Source organism: Rana temporaria, chromosome 2 (genome assembly GCF_905171775.1).
Source record: "Rana temporaria chromosome 2, aRanTem1.1, whole genome shotgun sequence".
Lineage (NCBI taxonomy): Eukaryota > Metazoa > Chordata > Amphibia > Anura > Ranidae > Rana > Rana temporaria.
This window is the reverse complement of record NC_053490.1, coordinates 505,319,002-505,345,398: the sequence shown is the minus strand read 5'-3', so window position 1 is coordinate 505,345,398 and position 26,397 is coordinate 505,319,002. Positions and strand designations below refer to the sequence as shown.

The following is a 26,397-nucleotide window of genomic DNA, read 5'->3' as shown; positions in this document are numbered from 1 at the left end:
ATTTTCTTTCTATTCTTCTCAGCCAAAGACCCAGAACATGACTGGGTTCCTGGCATTGTACAAAACCCTGACAGAGTGAGCATCTTCATTGTAGGGGTTCTCTCATTCTTTCCAGAGATTTCTGGGAGAAGCCCCCATCAGCTGAAGGATTACAGGCATAAAAAGCTCCAGTATGATGCTAGATAAACCCCCCATGTGCCACCAACCTTCAAACAATAAAATAGAGAACTGTACATATACAACATGGGTCCCTCCATAGATACAATAGAAGAATGCATGTAGACACAAAGGGGTTACTTATCCCATTTACGTTACGCTGTAAACCTGCGGCGGTGTAAGTGCCTGATTCACAAAGCTCTTACCTGTAAACTTGCGGCAATGTAACGTAAATCCGCTCGGCGCAAGCCCGCCTAATTCAAATGGGGCGGGCACCATTTAAATTAGGCGCGTTCCCGCGCCGAACGTACTGCGCATGCTCCGTCCGTCAAATTACCCAACGTGCATTGCGCTAAATGACGTTGCATGTAAATGGCGTCCAGCGACATTCACGGACGACTTACGCAAACGACGTGAAATTTCAAATATCGTCGCGGGAACGACGGCCATACTTAACATTGGCTAGACCACCTAGAGGGCAGCCTTAACTTTACGACGCGTATCGCTACGGAAACAACGTAAATTTAGATCGACGGGCAAAGCGGACGTTCGTGAATCGCCGTAACTAGTCATTTGCCTATTCTACGCCGACCGCAATGGAATCGCCACCTAGCGGCCAGCCTAGAATTGCAGCCTAAGATCCGACGGTGTAACACAGTTACACCTGTCGGATCTTAGGGCTATCTATGCGTAACTGATTCTATGAATCAGTCGCATAGATACGACAATCGTATCTCAGAGATACGCCGTCGTATCTCTTTTGTGAATCTGGCCATTAATACTTACTTCTCTAGTGGGTGACAAGTCCTCACTTGTAGGGCTCTGGCTTTCAGAAGAATTTTGAGTGGCTTACACTGCTAGCTGCATGTCTGCATCACCTGCCACCCTCTATGGTTCTGCCAGCCTTACATCACTACAGGATACAGTAGCTCATGCAGGGCAGATGGAGGAACCATAGTGGGGGAATCAGGCACCCAATGCCAACAACCATGTTGGGCGTTGCAGATACTGCCAGAGGCTGTAGTTCATCAGGGGAGTGAAGAAAGCATTCCCTACTGTGAGTGGCAAGTCATCTCTCACAGACTGCTTTTATAGAAATTTCCTTTTAAGCTACTTTGAATCAAATTTTGCAAGATAAAAGCTGGAAAATCAGGGCAAAAATCTCTTGTAAGGAACTTTCAAGTAAATGTAAACCATACAGGACCATATGGATGAACGTGTGATTACTAGGAAGTGGAGTTAATTTCTTTACAGCTACCAATCAGATTCAGACTTTCAAGGCAGCTCCGATGCCGATTGGTGGAGAAGTATTAGAAGAGAAGTAACTCTAGTTCTTATTAAGAACATATCGATATATAAGGTCCTATGAGATCCTCCATAGATGTACATGAGTACAGTACAACAGTAGCTTCTAAACTTCCTTATGGACTGACATTTAAAACACTTTTTTTAGCATAAAACTTTGTAACTCTTCTTACATTACCATTAGAAAAACAAAAACCCCAATAATGAAATGTAACAACTGATACTGAGGAGTGTTATACGATAATAACTTAGTGTAGAGTCCATGAATATTGCATGACTTAGTCTCTAAATTATTTTGGTCAAATATTCTACATTTCCCACACTTCCCATGATTCTGCAGTGGGTATAGAACTACAAGTTCCAGCCTGACAGGACATATCATGCTCTAGCAGCAAGGAATCATGGTCAGCTGGACCTGAACCCTGCAGTATTCCTTTCCAAACTCCTAAACGTACCGTTTGCTTTATATACAGTTAGTGATGGGAGAGGAATTCAGAACATGTTTTAAATGTTCCTATCACAGCGAAGGTCATCTGTACCCAAGAAAAACAAAAAATACAACCGGCTAATATCTAAAATGGAGTCCCACATATAAAACACAGACATTTTCTTAGAAAATGGCAATCCCAATTAAAAATCTGTGACGGTAAAGCGGCAATGTCGGATCCGGGTTTGGCGATGTACCATCGTAAAGGGCCCTGCGGACGAGGCGCTGAGGGATGGAAGGAGGACGCAGCTTGTGCAAGCCTTCCTACGGTTCATCAAACAGCTGTAAGTCCAGCCGGACGACAATCTCGCCTGTTGGGACCTCGTGCAGCAACAGACACTTGGTAACTGGACCCTTCGAGCCTTGGTCTCTCTTAATGTCCGATACTCGTATTTCTGTCCGTCCAAGGAAATCTAAGAGAAGGGTATTAGAAGACCATTGTCACTTTATTCTAATCTTCAGGATATCGTACAAATAAATATATGCTACCTAGGAATCGCTACAGTATTGGGAGTGTTCATATTTTGATATAACTCTTCTGGAAGTGACCACATCAAGAACAGTTGAACCACGTAACAATTTACTGTAGTAGGGACTCATTTTGTTGGCGTCTACTCTATATATCACGATCTTATAAATCCTCATTGATATCAGTGCTTAGTGCAGAGGGAATTAAATCCACTTAATGTATACTTTGATTTTGCCCGTTCAAATCCTACACTTAGGCCCTGTACACACAATCAGTCCAAACTGATGAAAACGGACTGAAGTTCAGTTTCATCGGTTCCCCAATGAAGCAGACTGATGGTCTGATGTGCCTACACACCATCAGTTCAAAAACCGATCGAGTCCAACGCGGTGACGTAAAACACAACAACGTGCTGAAAAAAATGAAGTTCAATGCTTCCAAGCATGCGTCGACTTGATTCTGAGCATGCCGGGTTTGGAACCGATGCTTTTGCGTACTAACCATCGGTTTTGACCTATCGGTCAGACGTCCATCGGTCCAATTTTAAAGCAAGTTCTCTGTTTCTGGACTGAAGGACTACAGACCAATGGGGCGTACACACGGTTGGTTTGGACCGATGAAACTGAACTTCAGTCCGTTTTCATTGGTTTGGACTGATCGTGTGTACGAGGCCTTAGATTTGTTTTTCTCCTCTCTGTACCTATATATTTTACTATTAATAACTTCGCCATACATGCACAATTTGGGTCCTTCAACAACCCCGTCCAAGTGCCTCCTTTAGAAAAGATGTTAAAACGGCCAGATCCTACTAAGCCTATTTCGGTCTACTTCTCTGCTTTTATAACAGATTCTAATTCTAGATTTAGTACTTCGCAGGTGAAATGGGTTTCCCTAGATATACCATTTACAGGCGCAGATTGGACTGAATTTAGTTACACGTATAAAAACGCTCATCTCATCCAAGCACAGAATTATACAGCTTAAAATCTTTTACCACTCCCGTCTTACTCCTGCTCTACTACATAAGATGGGTTTGAGCCATTCAGCAGAATGCTTCAGAGGTTGTGGCCAGGTTGCCAATTTCCTCCACTGCTTCTGGTCCTACCCGAAAGTTCAGGGGTTCTGGGCAGAAATAAGCTCCTTTATTGCATCCACATTGGGCTTACCAAATATTTTGCACTCCAAAAACTGACGTTTGGGAATTTTCAGGGACCCGACACTCTCCTCACATGCCAAAAGATTGCTACCTATATTATAAATTTATGTTAAGAAAACACTTATTATCCTGGAAAAGAGTCAGTCCCACCTACATTGGACCACTGGCCTAAACTGGTTAATGACTCCCTATCTTTGTATAAACTCACCTTTGAGCCTCGGAAGAAACCAAAAGTGTTTTCTAAAGTCTGGGGTAGATGGGTTTCTAACCCCCTTACTTTAGCCTCTATATTTTCTATGGATATGATTAATGTAAACCTTGTTATGGAGTAAGTGACATTTGCTTCTGATGTGACTTTCTTGCGATTTCTATGTTAATAATCATAAGAGACGGTATGCTTTATTGTCAATTTTTGTTTTAGTACAAATTGTGTGGCGTTTAATTTTGATCTCCTTGTGAAAAAATGAAATAAATATATATTTAAAAAAAAAAGCACTGAATCTTGGGAGGAAGGAAGGAGAATCACATGCCATTGGAAGAAGTAGATATTTATCACCACTGTGGTGGAGTAACGGAGGCAGTGAACAGTATAAGCAGTTGTGGGGATGGGGGAATATTAAGTAAACCTATTACTTTTCTGTGAATAGTTAACACACAGGTTGATTTACTAAAACCGCAAGAGTACAAAAACTGGTGCAACTGTGATTGGTAGCCAATCAGCTTCTAACTTCATCTTGGTCAATTAAAGTGGTTGTAATGGTTTATATATTTTTTTTTTTAAATAACAAACATGTCATACTAATTTCCACTGTGCAGCTCGTTTTGCACAGAGTGACTCTGATCGTCCATTTCTAGGGTCTCCCGGCGGCTTTTGCGGCTCCTCCCCGCATCAGAAAACCCCCTAGGAGAAGCACTCTCCCGGGGGGGGGGGGTGACCTTGCGGGGGCGTGCCCCAGAGTCCAGCATTTGACGCTCCCCGTCACACACGTCATTGGATTTGATTGACAGCAGCGGGTGCCAATGGCTGTGCTGCTATCAAACTATCCAATCAAGAGCTGGGACCGCGTGGAGAGACGCACAACGCGTTCTCGCCGACGGAAATTCAGTTAAGTAAAACGGGGGTGGGGGCTGGGGGGGCCGGTAAGTGGCAGAAGTTTTTGCACCCTAATGCATAGGATGCATTAAGGTGAAAAAACCTGAGGGTTTACAACCTCTTTAAGCTTTGACAATAAGCCCCAAATCGCATGACAAGTCGCAAGCCACAATGAAATCGGAGGTGCAAATCGCTCTGATCTGTGGCTTTGAAATCACTCTAAGGTAGCACAATATCAAAAGCGCACTGATGTGAACCAGTGCTAAAACCTGGAAGCTGATTGGTTTCTATGCAGAGCCACACCTGATTTTGCACTCTCCAGTTTTAGTAAATCAACCCCAATGGGTCACTTTAAGTTATGCTTATACCATATACTACTTTATGTTGAGACTGCTTTATATTCTGCATGTGATAGATGTAATCTATTTTGATTATGGATGACATTAATTTGATTTCTTGACAGGGGTCCTAAAGGAATGCTGCGATTAGGGAGTGTGACACGTGCTAGAACAGTATATTTTTTTCTTAATTTGTTGTGTATAAGTATGTAAAAGTATCTGTTATGCAAAATGATAAATGTTTGCATACTACTTTTACAACATACCAGAACTATTGCTGAATGATTGTGTCTGAATGCAGAGTCCGATTGGGTATAGTTGCCATACAAGGTCCTCTAAAGTGAAGTGAAGTGAAGTGAAGATGGAGCCGGTGACCAGAAGGTGCATCTGGCTGTTCTCAGTCCTACCTGAACAGAACCCGAAGTGTCCCCTCCCCACCCAAACACCTTTGATAGCTCTATGAACCCTACAATCAGAATATACACCTGTGCTCAGCCATTTATCTGAGTACAATGTGAAGCATCTCAATAGGATTATATTGTTATTTTCACACACTATAAAGTATCAGTATACTACTGTCAGTACTGACCGTCCGGAGAAAACTGGTCCCTTTCAAAGACGGTGATACAGAGAACATCCTGCTCCAGATCCTTGATGAAGAACTGGCAGTTGGAATTCCACTTGGGGTTCAAAGTGTCCTGGATGGTCTTGGTGATGTGGCACTGGGAGCCCATCGTAATCTCACAGTATGGATTACTCTTACCTGGACAGAATAATACAAACCAGTATAAATATGAGATACCAATTATAGTCTACTGCAGTGATGGCGAACCTTGGCACCCCAGATGTTTTGGAACTACATTTCCCATGATGCTCAACTACAATGCAGAGTGCAGGAGCATCATGGGAAATGTAGTTCCAAAACATCTGGGGTGCCAAGGTCCGCCATCACTGGCCTACTGTATACAGGGACATTTTTTATGTTTATGTGTTTGCCCTCCCAATGCTGATATTCTCTTTGTTCAATACCAAAATCTGATATATGTCAAGGCAAAAAAAAAAAAGAGAAGAGTACATCTCTGTAGTAAATGTGCATTTATTATTATTATTATGCAGGATTCGTATAGCGCCAACAGTTTATGCAGCACTTTTTTGCATGTTCTATCCATTTTAAGGCCCTGCAAGTACTGGAAAATACCAGTTGATCTGCCAGAAATGCACTTGGCTCCTAATTCCTGCTGGATGACAACACACATTTTTTTGTGTACCGAGTGGTGTCAGCCCTGCCCAGTTGTCTTTTTCTTATTTACTCCCAGTTGTCTTTTGCTTATTTACTCAAACCATTTCTCTAGTGTACTCTTGACTATATAAAGTAAGGGTGTCCAACTTGACCTCCTTAGGCTACATTTGAAGAAGAGGAATTGTCTTGGGCCGCACATAAAAATACATTAACAATAAGGAAAGCCAACGAACAGAAAAAGTCAGGAAGATCACAAGTTAACAATCACTGAGATATAGATAATGTACCTATCGGAGTTAAAAACAGCACTCTGAACAACCAATATTTCTATGTAAAGTCTAATCAGTGCATGAAACTAATAAACCTGGTGAATGTATCACATCTCTGTAAACAAAAAAAGAGCTAATGTGCCATTTATATTATATACTAATAAATTACTATTTACTTACTAATATTCTTAATTCAAGTTAATAAAGTGTAAAAAATTCATAAAAAAATAATCTTATATAAAATATATCACATTTCATATTGAAACAAAGTGTCAATGTGCTATTAGACAAAATTCACTTATGAAATTCAGTGCTATGAAAGTGCTAACATACTATAGTGCAAAAAAGTTTTTTCACCGCTCATAAAATGAATAATCCAACATAGGAATACAAATAAAAAGGAAAAAATACTCATATATCGCTAAGTGAAAAACAACTTTAAAAACCCCAAAGGATTTTTTTATCACAGTTTCTGTGTGCAGTTCAAAGGTCACTGGGATATCCATTTGGACAGTTAATGAAATTACATTAGATATAGTAATTTATTTGGTGTCATACTTTGTGGAATTTTATTTAATTCCTGAACTTTAATAAAGTGTTTTATGATCACTTGCATGGATTGGACACAATCTGTTAAAAAGACCTCCTAATTGGTAGCTTACGGCCCAGTGAGATCATTACTTGTACTGAGGGTTGGTTTGTTTGTTTCCTGGATCTAAAAGCAGTTAAAGGGGTTGTAAAGGTACAATTTTTTTTCCTAAATATCTTCCTTTACCTTAGTGCAGTCCTCCTTCACTTACCTCATCCTTCCATTTTGCTTTTATATGTCCTTATTTCTTCTGAGAAATCCTTACTTCCTATTCTTCTGTCTGTAACTCCACACAGTAATGCAAGGCTTTCTCCCTGGTGTGGAGTGTCGTGCTTGCCCCCTCCCTTGGACTACAGGAGAGTCAGGACTCCCACTAACACACAGCTCCTTTCTCTATCTGAAAAGTAGAGAGCGTCCTGACTCTCCTGTAGTCCAAAGGAGGGGGCGAGCACGACACTCCACACCAGGGAGAAAGCCTTGCATTACTGTGTGGAGTTACAGACAGAAGAACATGAAGTGAGGATTTCTCAGAACAAATAAGGACATTTAAAAGCAAAATGGAAGGATGAGGTAAGTGAAGGAGGACTGCACTAAGGTAAAGGAAGCTATTTAGGAAAAAAAAATGTTATCCTTTACAACCCCTTTAACGTCTAACTAAGGCCTAAGGCCCGGATTCACAAATCACTTTACGCCGACGTAGTGCAAATATGCGCCCGGCGTATGTGTGCGCCAGAGCCACAAACCAACTTACGTCTAAAAACAGGCCATCCTACGCCGACGTATCTTACTTACGCCGGCGTAGCGTGGGCGCAAATATGTGCTGGACGCATGTTGCTTCTCACATTGATTAGGCATTCAAATATGCAAATGAGGGAAATACGGCGATTCACAAACGTACGTGCGCCCGGCACATGCTATGCACGGTTTGCGTAAGTCGTACGTCCGGCGTAAAGTTATTCCCCATAAAGGAGGTGTAACTCGGCAGCAGACATGCAAAGGTCTGCACCAGGGAACACAAGCTGGCATATTTTACGTTGGACGTATGTCTGTCTGGGCGTAGGTTACGTTAACGGCGTACACAGTGATCCATCGTATCTTAGGCAGTTGTTCCGACGTGGATGTGAGCATGCGCAGAGAGATGCGTCCATATCACGGCGCATGCGCAGTTCATTATACGTATCTGTCTGTCGCTCGGCCCATCATTTGCATGGGGTCACGCCTCATTTGCATGGCTCACGCCTTCCACCTACGCCAGCTTACGCCTTAGAAATCCAGCGCAGTTTTGGGAGCACTGGCTTTGTGAATTCCATGCTTGCCTCTTTGCGCTGCGTCGGCGTAGCGTAAATTATTTGCGTTACGGCGGCGTAATGTGCGCCCGCTCTCTGTGAATCCGGGCCTAAATTTTTTTTTACCTTAAAGTAAGGTGACCAGATTTTTAAAATGAAATCCGGGGACATATTTTTTCTTTACTAGTAATGGTGGCAATCAGCAACTCTCTGCCCGTCGCCGCCCACCTCAAGACCTGCACATGATCATCAGAAAGGGGCACAGATAATGGGAAAAATACAACCCCCCTATGCTAGTAGGCACGGCGGAGCGGGGAGGGGGTGTAATTCTAATTTTTTTATTTTAATTCTGCACTGACTTTCTTTAAAATTGCCCCTGCCCCCTATTAAATCCAACCTGGGGACAAAACCAGGGACAGACTTGGTCCCGGGACATTGTCCTCAATCAGGAGACTGTCCCCTGAAACTGGGGATGTCTGATCACCCTACCTTAAAGCATTTCCTACATTATGTAAAAACACCCCAACTAACTATTCAAGCCCCCATCCCTAAACACTTACACCTTACTCCTCCACTGAGCCACCTGCAGCACCCCAGCTCCTTCTTAGTCTCACAGGGGACCCTGAGAGCAGTGGGAGCCATAGGCCCCTGCTGCTGTTAAATTATGTTAGAAGGAGGGAGCGCGGGGCATGGCCTACGTCTGTGAACACACACAGCTTAGCTTTGGAGCCCGCCCTCACATGTACCCCTTCAACACAAGGTTTGCTGAGGAGGCACTCGCAGGAAAAAAGGAGCTGGCATGTCTCCGGTAGAGAAGGTAAGGGACCACTCTGTGCAATAGCATTGCCTCAACTACACAGAGCAGGCAACTACAACATATTTTTAAATTTAAAGCGGAGGTTCACCCCTACAATATACTTTTTTCCCTTAGATGGATGCTCGTTTTGTCTAGGGGAATCGGCTAGTTGTTTTAAAATATAAGCAGTACTTATGGTTTACGAGATGCATCCTCTCCGTCGCTTCCGGGTATGGGCTGCGGGACTGGGCGTTCCTATTTTGATTGACAGTCTTCCGAGAGGCTTCCGACGGTCGCATCCATCGCGTCACGATTTTCCGAAAGAAGCCGAACGTCGGTGCGCAGGCACAGTATAGAGCCGCACCAACGTTCGGCTTCTTTCGGCTACGAGTGACGCGATGGATGCGACCGTCGGAAGCCTCTTGGAAGACTGTCAATCAAGAAGGAACGCCCGCTCCCGAAGACCCATACCCGGAAGCGACGGAAGAAGATGCATCTCGAAAACGGGTAAGTACTGCACATATTTTAAAACAACTAGCCGATTCCCCTAGACAAAACGAGCAGGAATCTAAGGGGAAAAGGTCACAAAATTAATAAATGGGTGAACTCCCGCTTTAATGAATCAAGCCATTTCCTCACAAACCTTCACAGCGACAAGTACTCACCATGTGACCTGCATGGCTTTAATTCAATACCTTCTACAATGTTCACCATCAGCCGCCCAATCCCTGTGGCTCTCTGAGAACGCACTAGAAAGAAAAGAGAACAAACAGCATGATACGCAACTTCCAATGTCTTTAAAGTGAACCTATCACTGTTCTGCATAACCTAATGATACATGCAACTGCAGACACAGGAAGAGGCAGGTACATACTGTATCATTGGCTTTCTCCAGTACTAACCAAAGCCAGCTGAGATTGTGGTATTTTGACGTCAAGATTTTTTTTTTTTACATCAATATCATCCAGCATTGCTAATAAAAAAATAAAACAAAATAAACACATCAAGCCAATTTTTTTAGAATCTGACAGCTAAGGTACCCCAGAGTGTGTTTAACCCAGTTAATTGGGTCAGTTATACATTACCAACCTGTGCTGCCCGCTGTCACACCATACACTTGGTTAATACACATTTCCATTGTCATAGGTCTCCTTTAAAGCTCTGGGTAAATATAATAGAACCAAATGAGAGCGGCTCTGTAATTATTCATAATTTAATGTGTTTTATAATAAAAAGGCGAGCATTAAAAGTACCGGAATTTGACTTAGTATTTGCATTCTGCAGTTTATTGTAAACTCTGTACAGCAGAGCTCAGAGAGGGGATGGAAAAGCAGCACAAGGATCTGATAAGCTGTGCTGCAACATGCTAATAGGAAGAGAGAGCAGAGTGACAGATGAGCTCATTAGTTTAACTACTGTCCAATCACAGGGCAGGGCCGCCATCAGGGGGTACAGGCAGTACACCTGTAAGGGGCCCGGAGGCCCACAGGGCCCCAGATGGCAACCCCACTTTTTTTAATTTATTTTTTATAAAAATATATATATATTTTTTTAATATATTTTTATTTTTTATTAAAGGGCCAATTTTTTTTTTAGAGGTCCGGAGATCCCCAGGGGCTAAATAAAACTTGCCATGTGGCAAACCCCTTTTTTTTTTTTTATAAATGTTTATTTTATTTTTTTTGTTTATATATATTTTTTTTTTATAAATGTTTATTTTATTTTATATTTTTTTTATTTTTTTTTTATTAAAGGGCCCAGAGGTTTCTTTTTTTTTATTATTATTATTATTATTATTATTATTATTATCATTATTATTATAAAGGGCCCGGAGGTCCCGGATGGCAACCCCCCTTTTTTTGTAATTTCTTTTCATAAAAAAAAAAATATATCAATTTGTGTGTGTGTATATATATATATATATATATATATATATATATATATATATATATATATATATATAAAAATAATAATAATAAAAAAAATAATAATATATATTTTTTTTATATTATTATAAAATTCCCCGGGTGGCTACCCCCTTTTTTTATATATATTTTTCCTTTTTTCTTCTTTTTTATGTAAAGAGCCCCCCCCCCTTCTCAATTTCAGGCGGCAGGTGGTTTCCAGTTTATTATATATCTAAACTGGACTATCTCTCTGAAATTTACGGTATGTGTATAAATATTGCCACACACCAACTAAAAATGTATGTTAAAGTGATACTAAAGTCTCAAATTACAAACATGTAATGCTCACCTGCTCTGTTGCAGTGTTTTTGCACAGAGCAGCCCAGATCCTCCTCTTCTCGGGTCCCTCCCTCTTGCAGCTTGCTATGGGGGTACCCGAGCCAAGCCTGTGTGTCCATTCAGACACAAAGCCGAGGCTCAGCTCTGCCCCCTCTCTCCTCATTGGCTTACTGAATTTGATTGACAGCAGCGGGAGCCAATGGTGTCCCGCTGCTGTCCCAGCCAATGAGGAGGGAGAGTCCCGGACAGCTGAGACTCTCGTGCAACATCACTGGATCGAGATGAGGCTCAGGTAAGTATTAGGGGATGCTACACACACAATATTTGTTTTATCTTAATGCATAGAATGCATTAAGATAAAAAAAAAAACTTCAGACTTTAGAACCACTTTAAAGCAATTAGACATGACTGGGTTGAGCAAGTTCTGCTTGAGTATCGGGGCCAGAGGTCACCTGAAGCCTGACAGTTGCTGTCCTGTGAAAAGCCTGTTCTATCACACCGCACAATCAGGAGTCGGAAAATAGTGTGAGGTCAAATAGTTCACAGGAAAGCAATGTACACATCAAGTGACTTCTGACACTTCTGTAGAGTCAGATGGTCACACCAATGCTGTATCCTGGCCTAGGCCAACAAGGCCCAGGCCAGCACTTTGCAGGGGGGCAGCACGGACAGTGTCTCCGCCGGCTTGCGCTACACTGTTAGGCGAATTAGTTTAGCGCCCCCATAAATCGGCCGCACTGCTTCCATTATGTGGGCGGTTGGCATTTTGCAACTGTGGGGGGGGGGGGGGGGGGCGTCACTTCAAATTTTTTACCATCCCTGTTCCATTGCAGAGATTTTCCTTCACTTCCTGTCCCATAGCCAAACAGGAAGTGAGAGTAAATCTATGCAAATTAAGGGAATCCATTGCCCCCCCCAAGCCATCAGAACTAGTGTCCCCACTTGAAAATTTCAGGGTGGGTCTTAAACTGCAAGGGGTGTGGCCTTGACAGGAAGGGGTGGGTCATATTTAAATTAGTCAGGCCTAGGGCAGCACAAAACCTAAATACATCCCTGGGTCACACACAGAAAGCAAAGTTAAATAAACGGCAAATTTAATTCATTCATAGGTAAATCTGCACAATTATAAAAGTTTAAGCCTGAATATTTAAATCCTTGCATAAGCTGATTGATTTAATTTATCTTGTAGTGACAATACCAGCAGTAAAAGATGGCAGATGGGAGAGACAGTTACTAGTTGACCGAAGAGCAGAGACAAAGTGGGACAATGGTATAGCACATTCTAAACAGCATTGCTACCCTCCTTATATTTTGCAGTCACCTAGCACTGTGATGGACGATACTAAAATTCCTATTTTATGTTAAGCTAATCCTTTTATTAGAACCACTGAAATGTTTTCTCTTATATTTTTTTATATTTTTATATTGTTTTTATATTCATTAACTATATATGCATGTGTGAAAAAGTATATATCACAATAGTGTTTATTTTCCTTGAAAAGATTTGTCAGATATGATGTTTTAAAAAAGGTTATAACTCAGCATTTGAAATGGAGGACAAAAGGACTGTTGAAATCAAAAGCAGATATCATTCTTCCTCAAGCTAGTCACTTCCAAACCACCTGTTGCCATATGGTTTTTGGGTAATCTAGATTAAATAGAGATATGTGGGTATATATATATATGTATATATGTGTATGTATGGATAGATATATATATATATATGGCTGTGTCGGTGTATGAATATAAAGAGATATATATTCTAATTATGAATATATTTCTCTAAGTAGAGCAGAAGACATTTCAGTCAGAGTACAGAGTATATGATTCATTTAGCATGCTAATTCATGGCATTTAGCATATAGCAAAGTTCATTGTTTGGTAACAGACATTGTGGAGCCAATGAATTAAACCACCTTATGTGAGGGACCCCATGCTGGGATGTTCAATCAAGATAGCCACATCCTGTTTAAGCTTGGGAAAAATTCACTTTACTCTGCTGTCGGATATAGACAGCAAGATTTGCATGAAAGGGGGCTGACTTATTTAGTCGGGCCTCCAATCATGATCCTAGCTAGGCCAACCAATGGGATGTCAGCTTAGAAAGATATACTCCACAGCACAAATTAATGGAGTTCACTTTTATGGAACCATCACTTGATGGAAGGATGTCTTGATGGAGAGCTGGCCTACAGGCCTGGGTCTTAAAAAGGGTAACTATGATAATTACTTGTAGCAACTGCCCATGCTGGCAATCTAAGGTTTTAGAGGAATATACTCTGTATTCCTTCATGTAAATGTATGTATTTTAACCTATTTCTCTGAGTTTTGAGACTATAGATAGGTTCTGTGTGTTAGATTAGACTTTGTATAAGCTCTAATAAATGTGTTATGTTAAAGCTTTTGCTCTGGACATTAGAACTCTCTTATTATAACCATATATCATATATGCGAGTTATTAATTCTTAAATATAAAGTTATTATGGTAACAGTGGCGACCACAGAATATGTACAGACTGGAAGTATTTAATATAATAGCAGAATATTGTGTATTAGAGATTAAAGCTTAGTAGGAGGAATTCAAGTTGAGTCAACTTATCCAATCCTATCTAGGGAACATATAAGTAAATATTTTTGTTTTTTCTAGTGGGTATTAGGAGACAATACAATACACCACAAGGTTTTTTTACTAAGGGATTCAAGCTGAGTCAGCTTACCCACAAGTTATTTTTAAGGTTAGTAGGAGTTCAAACTGAGTCAGTTTATCCTATCCTAGCTAGGGAAAATATATGTTAATATTTTCTAAGGTTATTTGATTTTTTTTTTGTGTTTCATTAATATCCCAAAATCATAATGTATCTTGGATGTACCATTAATTGGGGAGGAGATACCGGGATAGAAACAGCTTTGACACACTGAAAGAGTGGGTCATTGGGTTTGTGGAAAAGAATAAATGATTATTATTTTTTGCAATTTATACAATTTTGTTTAAGACACAGAAACGTGCTGGTTGTCTGTTGTCTGTAGAAAGACACTGAAATAGTGGTCTGGACGTTTGTTGTTCAAAGAATCCAACAAGTTTTGGTTGTATTTAAATCGTATGTCCACTAAAATTTAAATTTGGAGGACATTGGAAATCTACAAAAGATTTTTTTTTTTAACTTAGGTGTTATTGCTAACGGTGTAAAGTTACAAGTAGTAATATTCTCATTGTTGTTAGTTAAAGTACAAGACTGTGGAAGGCTTGCAACTGAAACTAATTTATGCAAAAGATTATTAGGATAAAATAAGGTGCATTTAGCATACTGTATTTTATACCTTGAATTTTTTCTTTTTAAGGATAAACCCTACCAAGTACTAATAATTTAATAATCTAAGTTGGTGGGAGATTTGTTTTTGTTTTTGTTTTTTTAAACTGAATTGGGTGTAGCAAATATTGGGGTAAACATAGCTGTGTTTACATTCCCATTGTGCACCTAAAGCAAACCTATTGTTCCGTGGGTGTGGATCTTAGCCCTTTTGTTTTGGTGTAGACTTCATTCTGTGAAGATAGTAGTGTTATGTTAAAACTGGTATCTGCACTCTGGGGCAAATTCTAAGTTCTAGACTTTGATAGTCGACTCTGTGGTGTATTATTGTATCACCACTGAACTTTAATCATGGAGAAATTGATGGCCAGGATGGCTAAAGTTAAAAATAGCGCAGAGATAATAAGGACAATGGAGGAATCCAAAAGCCCATGGCACCATGCACAAGAGTATGTAAATATAAAACTTACAGAGAGAAAATACAGCAAACGTGAGGGTAAGACCGCACTAATTTTTGCTGCATTTTGGTTAGCCAACAATTATAGGTCATTATTATTGCAGACCATTTCTCTCAAGCAAGATCTAGAAATTGCCAAAAGTAAAATCAGTACTCCAAGAGTTTCTATGACAAATACGAATTCTAGCCACCAGCAGCCAACAATACAGGGGCTGAATGCTGCACACAGTAAATGTGGAAAATTATCTGCATCTTCCAGCACAGTGCAGACGGTACAATCTACACATACCATAGATTGTAAGGCAACCAGTTTCAGTATTTCTAGTTGCAACAGGAAAGTACCTCTGTCTGGAGTAGATGATAATGCCAACAGCTCATTGAAAGATGGGAGCTCTTTTGAAAGAACCTCCATTTCTCATACAGCAAAAGGTGTTAATCAGGTTGTAGCCATTGAATGTTCTCAGCCTAAAACCACACCAGTTGTTAAGAGACGCGTTAAAACTTTACAAAAGATAAAATGCTTCTCGTGTGGTTTATTCGGACACATTTCCCAGTTTTGTTTAGCTTCTGGTGAAAAGATATTAAAACCAAATCAGTATACAACAAAGAGGCGTGACATAGAAGTGTACTCACCTCGCTGGGGTGAAAAGCCTAAGAAATATGAAAATACAAATTCATACATCCCTTCCTCAAATATTAAGGCCCAAAATGAGGCTTTACAGTATGAGATTAGGCAAATGAAACAGGAAAGGGATGAGTTTGTGAAAGAATTCCAGTCCTTTAAAAGAAACATTATTGACTTGAATTTGAAAAATGGATGGAGTAGATTTAGAAGGGTTCTAGATGTCTAGGACATTTAGTTTCACTAGATCAAAGTTTACCAAGGTACATGTAAGAATGTTGTATTGTTGGCTTTAAATAAGAAAAAAGTGGGATAAGTATTAATTGTTTTGCTGCGAGTTTTTTTTTTTTCAGGGTGAATCACAGAAAGCTGTACATATGCGTAACAAAAGGTCAAGTATAGGGTTTTGTTTTTCTCTTATTCGGTCCCTTTGTATTCTCCCAATGGCCAGAAACACCTAGCAATTCATTTGCAAATTACCAAAGCTAGGGGATTCAAGATAAACGAAGGTGTGTTTGTGTGGGTCATGGAATGAAAGGGTATGAATGGTCCATGTGTAAACAAGACTTTTTCTTTTTGTTTGTTTTGATTTTTTTTCTGTTTTTATGGAATTCATAATTGTTTTCTCTCTCTCTTCCCCAATCTCTTGTTTGTAATGAGCTCAATACTGGTACCAGTTTAAATTTATACTTTTTCTATAACTTAAATGTATTCGCGAATAAAAACCCTGTGCACAGGTACAAGATAAGTTTATTTTGTTTTTCTCTCTCCTTTCCTGGGGTTAGAGTGAAGTGTCATTCACTCTGACACTTGGAAACTACATAAAACATTATGCTGCACCTTGTGGCATATTATGGATCCAGTAGGTCCTATATTTCTCTGTTTTTCTCCTTCCAAAATTGACGCATGTGCTGGTAATATGCGTAAAGGGGGTAGGTCAGCAGGAGGTCTTCTTAGACGGTAAGTACTTACAAATACTTACAAATCCCACCATGTTTTTCCTATAATTTGTTAACTAGTTTGTTAACATACAGATATAGGAGGGAGTCAGTTACATGGGTCACTGTACTTACGGTGATAGACTCATTACCTCCGCTGGCAAGCATATACTGTCAGTTAGCCCATAAACCTCCTCAGAAGAGGTACAGTAAGATGTTATTAATGGTTTGGACTTTTGTATTTTAGGAAGAAATACACACATGGACAGAGGATCGAAACCAAGACTGATCAAAATACTGTGAAACACAGAGGACCTTAAAACATCGTTTTTTTAAATGTTTGTTTTAAGGACAATCCTTGAATAGAATTAATTAGAGTCAGGCCCAACTAAATTCTAAAATATATTTAAATTTTTTTTAGTGGTCTGTTTCATTAAACAGGGCCGGGTCTCTTTCTCTCTCTGATACCACTTCCTGTGGCCTGTTGGGCTGGAAAATTGATTTTCACTGAGAATCAATTAATATGGTAATCACTACAGAGAGGACATTGCCTTTTGTATAACAGCAATGCAATTTTTATTTTTTTTAGTGTTTGTGTTTATTTTTATTTTTTTTAATTATTTTGTTTTTTTGGTTTAACAAAATACATATTCAATGCTCTTTAACAATACAAAGGTTGGGGCAGCATTGAATCTGATTTTTTTTTTGTTTTTGCTTTTTTTGGTATATACCCTTTTGGGTGTACTTTTTGTTTCCTCCTTTTTCTTCTAAGGAAAACTATTTTTCTTCATTTCCTATATCACTTTATTTTTGGTGATTCTGGAGGTTGCTATGGTGAAATAAAAAAAAAAAAAAGAGGGAAGTAGGGGTAACATTATATGGACAACATTTAGAACAGTTAAAACAAAACAAAAATGTTGATATAGAATATTAAAGCTTCCCTATATCATTTTGGGGATGGGACAAAGTTCCAACAGTTTTTTCTTCTCTTTTAACACTGGATAAATGTTTTATATAAATGTGTGACATTGTAGCTATTACCAACTATGACAATAGTCAGCAACAGTCATGTGACTAGTTTCCTGGTATAGGTGACATTGTATCCTCTCTACAGTTCTAATATTGGTCAGTCATCATATGTATGTGGTCATGGGTAATTTTTTTTTATGTTGGTCAGTTTTCTTTTTGTGCCATAACTAAGTTCAAAAAGCAATGCTTAAAGATCATATAGATATACTGGGACTGGTGAGACTCATAGTGATTGGCAAATAACAGAGTATAGTACAATTGTACTTAAGTAATTTAGTCTAATCATTCCTGAAGCCACAAGTAACTGGTAACATCACACCTATCCACATTCTGAAATCAAGTTATTTTTGTCTGCTTACATGACACTGCCTAAATCTGCACGGAGACCTCTTAAAGTGATGACCTCTTCCCTAGTCTGGTAAAGGCAGGACTCATACAGCAGCTACACATGGTAGCCAAGGACGGAGCTATATGCACCAAAGTGGGGCACCCCCCAGGCTTCAACCCATCAGGGTTGGGATAACTGAACACAGCGTCAGTAAAAGGAGTTTGTGGTGAGTTGCGATGGCAACAAGATCCGCCTGGAAACTGGAAGGGTCACACACACACACACACACACAGGGGCAATCCGCAGAAGGCGGGGCAGAGTTACTTGCAGGCATATGACAATGGAGGAAGAAAGATGGGGGATGGCAATCAGACTACCTGGCTGACGGGCTGAAGGTTAAATTGTTACACATGACAATGGTAAAGGGCCTCATATTAGGTCACAGTATATCTATAACAATTTTAATCAAAGGTCCTTAATACTCAGAATGACAAGATAAGCATTCATTGGAAGGCATATGGTGTAAAAGTACTCGTGTTTTTCCTTCTCTAACTTTGCCCACACTAATAAAGTACAAGCACAGAAAGCCAATAAAGGTGGTCCAAAGGCCATTACTGTATGATGTATCCAATTGGAATCGCCAAGGAAGACTGTCCCAGAAGCAAGGCAAACAGGACCCGATTGACATTATGGACTTTCGCACTATTATTTTTGGACGGTTGAGAACAAGGATCCTCCAGTTTTCTTCCCCCCTTAATTTTTTTTGTATGTTTGGTATCTTATGATTTTTATTATGGACTTATTACATCCAGAACAAGTGATGACTACCAGTACTGGGATCCAAAAATATGAACTGTAGAGACGGAAAGTTTAAAAAGTTTTTTTTCACAGAGGTGTATATCATTTCAGAGGGCAAGGCCAAAAAGTTTTAAATGAAAGATTACACATAAAACCATTATTGTAGGTGTGGCCGAGTCTCATATTCTCAACTGGCCACAAGGGGCCATCTGTTGCCATATGGTTTTTGGGTAATCTAGATTAAATAGAGATATGTGGGTATATATATATATGTATATATGTGTATGTATGGATAGATATATATATATATATGGCTGTGTCGGTGTATGAATATAAAGAGATATATATTCTAATTATGAATATATTTCTCTAAGTAGAGCAGAAGACATTTCAGTCAGAGTACAGAGTATATGATTCATTTAGCATGCTAATTCATGGCATTTAGCATATAGCAAAGTTCATTGTTTGGTAACAGACATTGTGGAGCCAATGAATTAAACCACCTTATGTGAGGGACCCCATGCTGGGATGTTCAATCAAGATAGCCACATCCTGTTTAAGCTTGGGAAAAATTCACTTTACTCTGCTGTCGGATATAGACAGCAAGATTTGCATGAAAGGGGGCTGACTTATTTAGTCGGGCCTCCAATCATGATCCTAGCTAGGCCAACCAATGGGATGTCAGCTTAGAAAGATATACTCCACAGCACAAATTAATGGAGTTCACTTTTATGGAACCATCACTTGATGGAAGGATGTCTTGATGGAGAGCTGGCCTACAGGCCTGGGTCTTAAAAAGGGTAACTATGATAATTACTTGTAGCAACTGCCCATGCTGGCAATCTAAGGTTTTAGAGGAATATACTCTGTATTCCTTCATGTAAATGTATGTATTTTAACCTATTTCTCTGAGTTTTGAGACTATAGATAGGTTCTGTGTGTTAGATTAGACTTTGTATAAGCTCTAATAAATGTGTTATGTTAAAGCTTTTGCTCTGGACATTAGAACTCTCTTATTATAACCATATATCATATATGTGAGTTATTAATTCTTAAATATAAAGTTATTATGGTAACACACCCCTCCCCCTCCTTGTCCTCGCTTCACTGAAGGAAACAAATATGGCGATTGTGCAAGGAACTCTTATGTCTGAATGACATGTGGACTGTTTGTACTATGAAGAGCCCTATACCAAATATGGCTTTGCCCCTGAAAGCTTGGGTTTGTGGTCCCTGTATTACACAAGGCATTTGTGCTAATTGAAGGCTTCTGAAACATGTGCCACGATGCCAAGTACAGACGTCACAGGGGGGCATGTAAAATGGGAGTGAATTGTATGAAACTGACCAATGTGAATGCTCATGCTTGTGATGTCATATTGTTAATAAAGGAAGCTGTACAGGCTCCACCTCTTCCTCTTGAGGTTGGACACAGAAGGAAGCAGCAGTGTGTTTCTCAGCTCTCTGCATGCTCCCAGGATTTGGGTCAAACGGCAGAAATGGGGTTAACCCTGAGGTTGCATCAGGAAATCAATCATTATCAGCACAGTGGTAAAAGTCATAAGAACATGTGCATTGCTTCAAAGAGTTTTTATCGGGTACCTGTACAGTTCCTATATACATATGTATTTTAACCCTGTATTTAGCTGTGGGCCAGGGTTGTGCTTTCGCCAGATGAGTGTAATGATTGAGCTTGTTACCTAGATATGCCTTCTCCCTCTTCTTTTTCTCGGTCTCAATGTACAACTCTGATGCAGCTTTGATCTTCTGCACCCACGCTGTCCTGCAAAGAAAACACACAAACTTATGGTAATTCTTACTGAGACACTGGCCATCTATCTATACAGGCATACAAGGCATCTGACATTTATTACATAATTCATATTTACTAGAACAATATATCAGATAGAAATAGGCAAGGAAACAAAGTCTAAAGAGGACCAATCATTGACTTGTTTATTTTCCACTTTTTAAACGGTTGTTAACTTTTAATCACGGGTGGAAAGAAAGAAAATTGCTTAATATCCCCATCAACACAGTCACACAACAAAGGGTTGATGGGGGTGTTCTGCCAGAGGGGAGCCTTCCATGGCGGCAAAACACAATGATAAGCCATGCCAGCTATAAACGGCAGCACTAATTGTTCGGGAAAAACCTGACAGGCTGGATGTACACAAGTCTATTGATAGATCAACTTGTGTAAAACTAGGGTGCCCATACATGGATCAAAAATTGCCTGGTCCCTGCGGAGCCAGCCGAATATTGATCCATGTATGGCTTAAAGGCGTTGTAAAGGTACAATTTTTTTCCCTAAATAGCTTCCTTTACCTCAGTGCAGTCCTCCTTCACTTACCTCATCCCTCCATTTTGCTTTTAAATGTCCTTATTTCTTCTGAGAAATCCTCACTTCCTGTTCTTCTGTCTGTAACTCCACACAGTAATGCAAGGCTTTCTCCCTGGTGTGGAGTGTCGTGCTCGCCCCCTCCCTTGGACTACAGAAGAGCCAGGACGCCCATCAACACATAGCTCCTTTATCTGCAACGTAGAGAGCGTCCTGACTCTCCCGTAGTCCAAAGGAGGGGGCGAGCACGACACTCCACACCAGGGAGAAAGTCTCGCATTACTGTGTGGAGTTACAGACAGAAGAACAGGAAGTGAGGATTTCTCAGAAGAAATAAGGACATTTAAAAGCAAAATGGAAGGATGAGGTAAGTGAAGGAGGACCGCACTAAGGTAAAGGAAGCTAATTAGGAAAAAAAAAATTGTACCTTTACAACCCCTTTAAGTTGAAATCCCTGTCAGGTTTTTATTTTGCCTGTTGGGGAGATTTATGTTCTCTATTTGTCCTGCTGACCACTGCTACCAGAACAGATAGTCATGGGAAACGAAAAATTTACATAAAAAAAAAAACACAACAAAAATTAACGCATTTAAATATACAATTAAAAAACCCCATTTAAAAAATGTACATTATAGACTTGTGTAAAATGGGATAATAAAGCCCAAATGCAGGCAAAAAATATGTTTTCATATGCAGTGGGGCACGGTTTAACTGCTCGTTTTTGGCAAGGAGATTGGAGAATAGAGAGATACTTAACTAATCATCCGATCCTCCTAGCTCAAGCCCGGTTCCTGTTGCTTCTGCCCCCTAGCGGTCTTTCGCGGTGGACTGTTCCCGACATCATCATGCCTACAGACCTGCTCTGTATGTGAGGATGTCAGGAACAGTCCACCGCTGAATCATGGGGGAGTGCCGTTTGCTGTTCAGTGCATGCGCAGCTTTTTGTTTTGCCCAGAGTTGGCCTTTAATAAAAAGGATGAGATTTTTGTATTCAGCATAGACTCCAAGAAAAGGATTCTATTGAGAGACACAGGAAGTCTTTAAAGCGGGAGTTCACCCATAAAACAATTTTTCCCCTTAGATTCCTGCTCGTTTTGTCTAGGGGAATCGGCTAGTTGTTTTAAAATATGATCCGTACTTACCGTTTTCGAGATGCATCTTCTCCGCCGCTTCCGGGTATGGGCTGCGGGACTGGGCGTTCCTTCTTGATTGACAGTCTTCCGAGAGGCTTCCGACGGTCGCATCCATCGCTTCACTAGTAGCCGAAAGAAGCCGAACGTCGGTGCGGCTCTATACTGCGCACCGACGTTCGGCTTCTTTCGGAAAATGGTGACGCGATGGATGCGATCGTCGGAAGCCTCTCGGAAGACTGTCAATCAAAATAGGAACGCCCAGTCCCGCAGCCCATACCCGGAAGCGGCGGAGAAGATGCATCTCGTAAACGGTAAGTACGGCTCATATTTTAAAACAACTAGCCGATTTCCCTAGACAAATGAGCATCCATCTAAGGGGAAAAAGTGTTATGTACGGGTGAACCTCCGCTTTAACCTCTAGGTTATACTGCTGCTTACAGGAGGATTGAACAATGGCAAACAAAAAGAAAACGTAGAAAAGCAGCATCAAGAGTATGATCATAAACACAGAGGCGGGACTTGCGTCCTTTGATGGACTCCAAGAAAACGTTTTTTTACGGAGTACAAAGATCCTATTTTCTTTTTCGACAACTGAGGAACACAGGAAGACTTTAAAATGATTGTAAAGGTTAATAAAAAATAAAAAAGACAACAACAAACATATCTATACTTACCTGCTCTGTGCAATGGAATTGCACAGAGCGGCCGCAAACATCCTCTTTTTGGGTCCCCAGCCAGTGCCCCTCCTCTCTGTCCAATGTCCCCATTGAAAGACGTTTCCCATAGGGGCACTTGTGGGTGCTTGCTCCAGAGCCCTCGCTGCTATGTCCATTGACACAGACAGTGAAACTTAGCTCCCCCCCCCCTTCCACTCCCTCGTCACTGGCCAATGGCTCCTGGTGCCCTAGCAAAGCCAACGAGACCTGGAATTGAGGAAAGAGAAGAGTTGCAGACGTGCATTAAGGTAAAAATGTTTACGCTTTGGAATAACTTTAAGCTTTGGAATGTCCAACAGTTGTCTAAGTGAGGGGTGGGCAACACAGAAAACAAATGCCAACTGTCCCACAAAAAATAATCTAAGAACTGGGGACTGCCTGAATTATGAAAGTCACCCCCCCCCCCCTTTATAACATCTCAAAGCCACACATAGCCCTGCCCCCTCCCTTACTACATTATTGGTTAATCGTTATTATGGACGGCTTCACGGAATGACAGAGGGTGTTGGAGGGGGATGAGGTCAAGCGCACTTATTAGCGCTACCTGAGCTTCAGGTTCCCCAAGACCTTTAACGAGGCATGTGACCATACATGCAGACACTTGCATAGAAGTGTGTGTAAAGTTTTGGAACTTATAAGTGCAGAAGTATCCTTACCTCTCATTGATGCTCTCAGCCCGTAGCGTGTACACCCGATCAATGTGAGAGATGTGGAATATGGGCTCATCCCCTGATGGGTCTGTGGGCAGTTTCACCAGCACTTCATTGAGGAATATGGGCTGCAGAGAGAAGGCATACCGATATTAAATCCTGCGTGTTTGGTGGACTTGACTGGATGGGCTATCAAACGATACACATACAATTCTTGAACAACCCTTGCACAAAATACCTAGGAAAGCACTACTAAATAAAAATCTAATGGCAATATAGATCAACATAAACTGCTCAAATATAGAACAGCAGCAACTAAACAATTCATTTCTAACTAATAAAAAACAGCTTATATTCAATTTGTAGCCATAAAGCATTTCTTTCATGATGACAAATGAAAAACTGACTGCAAAACTAACTGATACCATACCTAAATTGTTTAAAATATGGGAACATTGAGTCACATAATAAATTCTTGCTCTATGATGGCACAGATGAGGTTCATAGCTTCTTGAGAACAGTACAGGCCTGTCCACATCAGGCTGATCGGCTGTGGCGCATGAAAGCATTATGCTAGTGGCCGCCCGTCCATTAGGTGTGCAGGCTCCCCTATCCATGCGTCCAGGCACCCTAATCTACATGCTGGGCACCGGAAGCATGGATTCCATCAGTTTTTTTTTTAAGCATGTGATTAGAGCCAGAGGCTCCAATAGGCTACACAAAACGATGGGCTCGGGGCGCAGAGCACTGCATCCAGTTGTGTGACAATAGCGAATGAATATTCGCTATTGTTACACTGACTCTCCTCCTGGTCAATCAGGAAGTGGGTCTGAGAGCTGTTTCCCGATTGGCTGAAAGAAGCATTCCAATTACCCGAGGAGGGAGGAGACACACGGTGGAAGCCATCGTAATCCCGTGGAGGAGAAGAGGTAGCTGCCGCCCACCGCTCTGAGGGAAGCGCTGCCCACTCCATAGATGGGGCAAGTGCCGGGCTTACCCGACTGACCAGACCACTGTGGCTGGTGTCAACAGTTCAATTACTTTAACCACTTCCCTACCGCCCATAGTAATGACGGTGGCAGGAACTCTATTTCCCTCCGGGCCGCCGTGACGTCTTTGGCCTTTTGAGCCTCTAGGGGGCGCACGCCCGCCGCGCCACTCGGGAGCCGATGCGCGTGCCCGGCTGCCGCGATGTCCTCCGGGCATCCACGATTGCCTGTCACACAGCAGGACCGTGGATCTGTGTGTGTAAACATGCAGATCCACGTTTTGTCAGGTGAGAGGAGATCGATCTGTGTGTTCCCAGTACAGAGGAAAACTGTCCGGTCTCTTCCCCTTGTGAGTCCCCTCTCCTTACAGTTAAAATCACTCTCTAGGAAACACATTTAACCCCTTGATCGCCCCCTAGTGTAAACCCCTTCCCTGCCAGTGACATTTACACAGTAAACAGTGCATTTTTATAGCACTGATTGCTGTATAAATGTCACTGGTCACAAAATAGTGTCAAAAGTCTCTGATGTGTCCGCCGCAATGTCACAGTCATGATAAAAATCGCCATTACTAGTAAAAACAAAATAACAATAAAAATGCCATAAATCTGTCCCCTATTTTGTAGAGGCTATAATTTTTGCGAAAACCAATCAATATGCGCTTATTGCAATTTTTTTTTTACCGAAAATATGTAGAAGAATACGTATCGGCCTAAATTGATATATTATAGCAAAAAGTTAAGAATATCATTTTTTTTTCAAAATTGTCGCCCTTTTTTTTTAGCGCAAAAAAATTAAATCGCAGAGGTGATCAAATACCATCAAAAGAAAGCTCTATTTGTGAGGAAAAAAAAATTCTAAATTTCATATGGGTACAGTGTTGCATGATTGCGCAAATGTCATTCAAAATGTGACAGCACTGAAAGCTGAAAATTGGCCTGGGCAGGAAGGGGGTGAAAATGCCGGTATTGAAGTGGTTAACGTGACTTTCTTGATGGAGCATAACTTCAACTACAGCTGTCTCTAAACTGCATACTATGCTCCAATATCACAATCATCAGTTTCAGCATCACTGCTCGATATGCAGTAGGCAGCCCTGTAGGAGGAATAAAGCTGCTTCACACAGGCAAGCCCCATCATAAAAGGATCTTTCTAAGAAGCACCAAACAGAATCTGGTAATTTTAAGACCTGGAATTTGCAATCCCAAGGTGGTATAATAGTGCACCATATCCTCTCAGGGATAGGTGTGTGCACTGTTATATAGCTGTATTCTCTCCCTGCCAGAGCAGCAGTGTCAGGCTGGTTTGTCTCCTGCCACAACTCAATAATTGGTAGCGGACACCCTGTCCAGGTTGCTGGAGGACTATAAAACTTAAACAATGCCTTTAGCAGTATGTCCTGTAATTGGGGTTGCCACCTCATAATTACACAGGTTCTGAGGCTAATTTAATGCAGATAAGGCACAGCGTTTAATTATCACCTTAACCACTTAAGCCCCGGACCAATATGCTGCCTAAAGACCCAAGGGGTTTTTACAGTTCGGGACTGCGTCGCTTTAACAGACAATTGCGCGGTCGTGCGACGTGGCTCCCAAACAAAATTGGCGTCCTTTTTTCCCCACAAATAGAGCTTTCTTTTGGTGGTATTTGATGACCTC

At 40.9% G+C, this 26,397-nt stretch overlaps 1 protein-coding gene across 1 annotated transcript in view; it reads right to left on the bottom strand.

The window, feature by feature from the left end:
- Nucleotides 1–907: 907 nt before the first annotated feature.
- Nucleotides 908–26,397, bottom strand: part of ITSN1 (intersectin 1) — a 266,243-nt gene continuing 240,753 nt past the window's right edge. The window contains exons 35-39 of the mRNA XM_040338914.1: nucleotides 23,757–23,878; nucleotides 20,611–20,693; nucleotides 9,850–9,933; nucleotides 5,594–5,767; nucleotides 908–2,361 (exon numbers count right to left, since the gene is read on the bottom strand). Of these exons, the coding sequence (XP_040194848.1) occupies nucleotides 2,213–2,361; nucleotides 5,594–5,767; nucleotides 9,850–9,933; nucleotides 20,611–20,693; nucleotides 23,757–23,878 (612 nt within the window). The 3' untranslated portion in view covers nucleotides 908–2,212. The remainder of the gene's footprint in view (nucleotides 2,362–5,593; nucleotides 5,768–9,849; nucleotides 9,934–20,610; nucleotides 20,694–23,756; nucleotides 23,879–26,397) is intronic.